Source organism: Oryzias melastigma, linkage group LG7 (assembly GCF_002922805.2).
Source record: "Oryzias melastigma strain HK-1 linkage group LG7, ASM292280v2, whole genome shotgun sequence".
NCBI classification, from domain to species: domain Eukaryota; kingdom Metazoa; phylum Chordata; class Actinopteri; order Beloniformes; family Adrianichthyidae; genus Oryzias; species Oryzias melastigma.
The window spans coordinates 15,622,459-15,630,017 of NC_050518.1; the positions used below are offsets into that span (position 1 = coordinate 15,622,459).

Sequence of the window (7,559 nt, forward strand, 5' to 3'; positions counted from 1 at the left end):
ATACTATGTTACAAAATAAAGTAGTTCTGATGAAAACTATTAATTTTTCCATTCTTGTTTTCATAGTTAATGTAGAACTGCTAAATTCCACGAAGCACACATTTTTTTCCTAAAAAAAAAGGTCACATATTAATATGTGATTAATCGCGAGTTAACTCTGGACAATGCGATTAATCGCAATTAAATAATTTAATCGCCTGACAGCTCTAACAAATATATTAACTTACCAAGCATATGTTCTTAAAAAAAAGTTCTTAAAATAAAAAAAGATATTTATCTTATTTGTGTTGACACATTATCATTTTTGCTTTTATTTTTCTTAAACAGAGTCTTCCAGAGGAAATTGTATATGTTTCTTACTTCTTTATTATGCATTATTTGGCTGCTGTGACTTAGGCTCCCGGAAATCTGAAAAAACAACGAAGTTTTTATCTTCCACAAGAAAAAAAAATGGCCTACCCTGAAATTAATTTAGTTGTATTTGTCCAACAAGTTAAAGTTCTCAACATAATAATAATAATTTAGGTTTAGCGCGGTACAATATGAAGAAAACTTGCGATGTGTGATTTTGGCGATGAAGATAAGACTTGCGAAACATGAAAAAAACCCAATCAGCTAAACAGAAAATTTACATTTAAGTGCAACAGTTTTATTTAAATAATTAAATTATTCTCCAAAAGACCCATGTCTACATAAGAGGCATCTAACATAAAAGTTGTCCATCTGATAGGTTAAATGCGTAAAGCACTCTATTAATATTGGTAAATACTTCAAGCTGCCATAAGTTTTTTTAACATGTGTGTAAACATTTATGGTGGCCATTTATTGTAATTTGTATCATCTTTTGTGAGGTATTGCACAGGCCAGTATCACAATGAGGGTAAATTTGTTATTTATTGTGTATTTAGGCTGATCCACTTTGATTTGTTTTTTTGCATCATATTCCAACCAATGGCTTCCTTGATTTCTAAAAGCTGGCAATAATTGGATCTCCTCTGGTTGACCTTTAACCATAAAGATGCACATACATCCCGTCTCACATCAGAGTTCCTCACAGTCACAGTGGGACCAACACCAGTGACGCAGTTACTATGCCAACGTCCCGTCCCTTTTTCGCCGTAACAAGCATGCTTTTAAGCAGGAGATGTGGGAGGAGGGAGGGCACGCACACCCACTCATACACTCAGGCAGGCATGGCTTGGCAGTCTGTCTCTGACGCTGATGCAACGAGACTGCTACACTGAAAATCTCCCATCCTCCACCTCCTCTTGCCCCTCCTCTACATGAGATGGCACTGTGGTCCTGGAGTAGAAGCCGAGTGGAGCCCTCCAATGCCACGCCTACTTGGTCACATGATGCCATCACCAAAACCGTCCAGAGGGAAAAGCACCACGATCCTCGCTTTTAATTTATTTATATAAAATTATCCATTATTTAGGGGCATGAGCGTAAATGCCAACTCTGGTGTAGAGTTGAGCAAAATCAAAACCTGAACAGAAAATGTACCTGAACAGAATAGTCTGGATAAAAGTGAAGGGTTTTCGGGTTTAAAAAGAGGGGTGTCAATATAATCTGGATGTTTACGCTCTTTACTATGACTATAAGGATGCTAGGAGCCATTATTGTAGAGAAAAGATGTAGCTGGGTCTCATTGGGTAGCAGACTGTAACAGGAGCCGATTATTCCAGCAAAATAAATAAATAAAGCACTGTAGTCATGCCAGTACACCTGTCAAGATGCTCCTGAAACATCTGTCAGCTTCTATAAGATTATTGCAGGTAGACTAAAAACAGAATACAACATGTCTTTGACTATGGTTATGTCTGAACTTCCTCATAACTCGTATTTCGGACACCATGCTCACCACGTTTTTTTTTAAAAGGCCAAATAGGATTTCATCAATTTCCCCGAGCAACCTAATAAATAACTTGGTTGTTTTTTATAAATTATTTTTAAAAATGTAAACACTTTTTTTCACATGGAAAATCAATAAAGCGCAATGTATTGTGGTCTATATTCACCAATCTAATGACCATTGATGCACATTGATGGAAGTTTTTTGAATTCTGACAATTCTACTGAATGGCCAACACACTATGTACTACACTAGGCCTTTTAAACTTTTAAACTATACAACATGAAGGCATTTTTTTAAGTTACTTTTTTATACTTTGTTATTAACCCACATGGAGCTCCAGGCCAGTTGAAACCAGTTAGGGGTGCTTCAAGGACCTAATCAGTACTTTTCCAGTCAAAAACAAAACTTTAAATTATCTTGCTGGCAGGAGCAGAAAGACGGACAATGACCACTCAAAATGTAGATTTGGTGAAGATGACCATTTAAGGTATTAAGGACCATGGGGGGGGGTCTTCTTCTGTCTTGTCAAACAGCCTGAAGACACATTGGGACCCACCCCAGGGGATATATAAGAGAGATTTATTTTACAGGGCATTGTCTGTCATGGTGGCGATTCAGAGAACTCTGTATGACATTGATCCAACTTTTATTAAAAGGACTAAATTCCAATCGAGTTTTTTTGTCACTTTCTGCCTCATCAGCAAACAGGCAGATGTTAGCAGGTGTAACTTCACAGTAGTGAGTAGTGGAATTCAAACACAACAAACAGCCTGTTCGGCCCACAACCTAATGTGCGTTTTGGATTTTGGCCCCTTGTGTGATTGAGTTTGACACCCCAGATGTAACTGAATAGTTACAAACGATAACATTTTTTTAAGTGCACAACAGTTTCTTAGTATGAAAACACATTTTTGCACAAAAGTTTGGCAATAAAAATAAATAAATAAAAAAGAAACGATAGAAGAGAAATGGTACGATGAAGACTTTTCTACCGCCCAACACTATAACCAAGTTGTGGAAGTTTGTTCTTACTGTTGACTATTTAAAAAATAAGTTATTACCTCAAAAGGAAAGAGAAAAACTTTCACATTGATATCCTTTTCACACCAGTACTGCTTCCTGTGAGTAACTGAATCATAACAGCATCAAACCACTGACGTTAGTTCAAACATTTTACCTTTGTCTTGGTGAATAAAAAGCTACTTAAAGTGCATATTAAGTTTGCAGAAAGTTTGCCGTTTGGTTATATAAAAAAAAATAAATAAATAAAAAAATCCTCCCAACATTGACTTTTGTTAGAGTACAATAAAAGTGGACAGAAAGTCAGTGAGAAGAGACTGACAGATGGAGTGAAATCAAAAGCGTTTCTGTTTCAGCGCGGCAGAGTTGACCCACCCCGAGGAGCAGCACCAGCAGACCGACCCAAGCACAGAAATGGCACACAGCAGCAAAGCAAAGGGGCTAAAGGAAATGTTTCCAGCAGCGCTTTGTACACACCTTGGCATTAATATAGGGGTCAAAGGGCCCACAGCGTTTGAACTCTTTATGGTCTACAGAGCTCTGGTAGGGAGGAAGAGGAGATAGATCGATGGTTTTGGCTCAGACAAGCAATGAACAAATGAGTGATGAACATGAATCAGTCAAACTAAAATGCAGAGGAGAAAACAAAAATAGAGTTGAGTTAATTCACAATCAGATGTCATGAACAGGCAGGGAGCAATGACACAAAATGAGATTTATATTACACCAAAGGTAGTTAATCAGACACTTTAAAGATTGCAGTAGTTCTGGTTGCATTCTATTTGCTCAAAATGTGTCATTTCTCCTCGTTCCAAACAGGCAGGCCAGAAATGGGTTCATCAGTGGATCAAGCAACCAAAGTCAAATTCAAACATGAAAGGTAAAGCAGTTAAAACAGAGGAAATGAGCACTTCTCAAATTTGCACAGCCTCGAAGCATTCAAGTCTCACGTTATCAGAGGAGAAGCGAGTCTCAAATGCTCTCAAATGAACTGCTGATCTGACAAGAAGTTTCTGGAACTTTTGAACAGTGAAAACCTGTAATTAAAAGCTATGAATGTGAAAAATATTAGCTTCCAAGCTGCTAATTCCCACATTTTTTGGTGTAAAATAAACTATGTAAAGCAGCTCTTTAACATCTAACAGTATAACATAGTACTGCATTTTTCTTTCTTTTTTTTTTTTTTTTTTTAAAGACACGTCTTCAAAAAAGAAAAACCACAATTTCAACAGACTCAAGTATAGAGAAGTAAATGCAACGGCAGACCTGCTCGTTGATTTTGGGGTGTGAAGGTCCTTTGTGAATGAGGAGTTTTACGATCCGCTCGTCCCCCTTCCATGCAGCCAGGTGGAGGGGGTAGCAGCCCTTACTGTCCGCAACGTTGGTCAAGGCCTCGTTCCGTAGCAACGCCTCCACCACGTCGCTGCAAACAAACAAAACTAAATGACTATAACTTCTGTTAGATGAAGGAGTGAGAAACGAGGTACCTCGTTTCTCACTCCAAAGTGGGTCATTTAAGTACAACACTTATTAGTTGAGCCTCATTTGATTCATTTCTTAGCTAATTTACCTGTGTCCATTCAAGGCAGCATGGTGGAGGGGCGTGTATCCAGTGCAGTCCACACAATTCACGTTGGGGACTCTCCAGATGCTGTTAAGTGCAGAAATTAATGTTAAGCTTCAACCACATTTGAAAAAAAATATAAATATATACATATATTCATGGATGACACAAAGCAGAAACTAACTGTAAAGTCTGTATGGATTTTATTTAATCAAACATATTTTTGTTGTAAATTAATGTCCACGCATCCAAATCTGTTTTGCATCTGCAAAAAAAAGTGTGCATTTTTAAATAGAATAATATTGTGCAAGTGCAGTATAATTTTGTGTCTGTGCAACACCAACTTGCACATGTGTGAAAAAAAAGAAAAGATTTGTTGCTGTAAAGATGTTTTGAACACATCCATTATGGGGTCTGGCTTTAGCAATTTTCTTTCAGGCCCTCAAATATGCTATTTGTTTAAGTACACACAAACACACACAAAGATCTAAAAGGTACAAACTCAAGCTACAACCTTGAATTTTTAACATGAATGTTCCGTCTCAATTAATCAACCATTTAGCTCCTTCTTTCTGTCAACGGACAATCTGCATGTTCTCTTTAAGTCACAAATCTTATTGTAAACGTTTCACGAAATAATTTTAAAAGATTTTTTTTATCCTGAAACATGACATTCCTATCAATCTATCACATGATAACAATCGATCTAAGTTTAATAGATCAAAAATTGATCCATAAAAGTAGAGATTGATCTAACGCGTAGCTTGATGCTAATGTATAATGGGATTTGCCATAGGACGGCTAATGCTAATGCTCGGTCAACTTAAGTATACATTGCTGACTAAATGAACCCCTTTATAAACTCACCAGCATATATTTTCAAATTCTTTTAAGGAAATGTTTTTTAAAGTAAACATTTGTAGTCTAAAGCACCATTTTTTTGCTCATACTGTCTTCTTCTTCTTCTGGAAAAAGGTGTCATGCTATAGCGCAATCGCCACCTAGTGGGTAAACTGAAATGTACTCCAGGAGAGGCAGAACAATTGTTGGAGCTTCTCCGTTTGAGAAAATATGGAACACTGTATGCTATTAACAATCTCATAATTTCCCACACAGAATGTGAACTGTATCAGATTAATATGAATATCTTCAAAACATATATAGATTATTACCCACACCTACTTATAAGACACTTTGAAGTGAGTACTGAACATGAAGGAATTGTCAGAAGATTTAAACGCCAAAGATCTTATATTCTTAGCTTCAATTCTATGCTTTAATTTGACATCACCAGCGTTTGCAAAATTATCAAACGTCCTCATTTGACGGAATTGTCAAGAAACAGGGTAATTTCTGTTAATTTCCTACCCTGCAGAGAAACAACTAAATGTGCTGTTCCAAATCAGCTGTTCTGTACTTTGTACCACTAAAACACTTATTTTCACATATTTCTGCCATCACAGCTAAAATTGTGGCTCAGTGAAATGATCTCAATAATGAAATACAACAGATCAACAATAAACCAACATAGAAACACTCAGGTAGGTTATGGTGGAAATCAGAAGAAATATTTTGCAAGGTTTTTGCAAGTATGCAGAACAGCTATAACTCTCACCTTACATGTAGAAAGTTTTGCATCCACAAATCTTTTTTACACAATGGGCAAAATCCCATTGCAACTGTACAAAGGTATTCATGCAAATGCCTTTTACTAACCCACAAATTGTGTTTGCATATGCAAAACGTTTATGCGTGGCTTTTACAACAGTATAATGAAAGAAATTTGAAAGAAATATGAATATTTGCTTTGCTCTGATTATCAGTAGACCCTCAGTTTCACAAACTGCTCTGAGGCACTTAGGTAGAAGACAAATAACAAGCGCTGGAAAATTTTATTCCAGTAAAAAAAAACTTCCGCCAGAAAAAGTTTCTTAGTTTCTTCTAAACATAAAATTTAGGGTTTAAAAAAGTACAAAAATTAAGCTTAAAACTGCTATAAAAACCTTGTAGTACTGCTTCCATCTCAGATTAGCTTGTTAGCTCTAATCTGAAAGTGGTGAAGAGCAAAGAGAATGATGATGAAGGGGGACAGTAAAGATAGATGAAGCTCAAAAAAGGAAAATATGAAGCTCCTCTGCAAGACCTCAACACAGCCTAAATAAATCATGTGACTCTGAAATTCCAACACGAGTGAACCAATTTCATGAGACCAGAGTGGGTGGCTAACACACTAAAAGAATTGGAGCTAAAGACCCAATCTTCACCCTAAGAGTTCATCTTTTCTAAAATATATTTCTCCAAGCCCAACAGCAGAAGAGACACAACTTTCTCCAGAGAAACATAGAAAAGTAAACTTTCAATTAGGAGTTCCAGGGGTTAACCACAGATGTATGAATGGATCCACAACATAATCCGCATGTGGGTGTGAGAGCATTTTTCTTAACGGGCTCCCATCAGCATGACTTGGCTTTGCGCACACAGTTTGTTGCTAAAATGCATCGCGGGGTACAATTACGCATGCAAAGCAGTCTCTAGCGGTTGCCTGCAGAACAATGGGCCTACCAACATTTTTTTTAAATGGGATGCCCCACTAACTGCTATATCAGGTCTTTGTCTTCTTTTCTTACTTGTCAGACACTCATCAGGATACGAGGCATCAAAGGCAAAAGGCTAGCAGGAAACACTTGAGTGGGGAAATGTGCAAAGGAGGAAACGTTGGCCACTGTACTGGCATGAGACGGGGGAAATGTGCAAGTTGTGATTATGTCACTTCTTAAGATCACGCATATCCACTTCCTCTCTTACTACATGCCAAATGTGTATTAAAAAGAGTCCAGCAGCAAAGCCCCGCATGTGGCCGCTGAGCACATCAAAAAGGAAAACAGAGACAGAAACAGACCTCTGGTTGTCCTAGATAAAATAGTTACATAACGGCTAAGAGGGGGGAAAAAAATCCCAGATACAAATTAACATAAACATGAACAGAGCAGCGAGTATGGCGGCAGACTATAGCAGAAATCAGCCATAGGGCAGAATCAGAGCGGTGCGAGATTATACACTGAATCAACACGACTTTGATTTCATTGCACTGATGGAGGCCGTTTCTCTGTACAGACA

General features: G+C 37.5%; 1 protein-coding gene across 2 annotated transcripts in view; it reads right to left on the bottom strand.

The window, feature by feature from the left end:
• LOC112159144 (ankyrin repeat and SAM domain-containing protein 1A) overlaps window positions 1–7,559 on the bottom strand; it is a 56,928-nt gene that overhangs the window by 38,608 nt on the left and 10,761 nt on the right. For both annotated transcript variants that reach the window (XM_024293038.2, XM_024293037.2), the window contains exons 2-4: window positions 4,449–4,529; window positions 4,145–4,301; window positions 3,356–3,418 (exon numbers count right to left, since the gene is read on the bottom strand). In XM_024293038.2, the coding sequence (XP_024148806.1) occupies window positions 3,356–3,418; window positions 4,145–4,301; window positions 4,449–4,529 (301 nt within the window). The remainder of the gene's footprint in view (window positions 1–3,355; window positions 3,419–4,144; window positions 4,302–4,448; window positions 4,530–7,559) is intronic.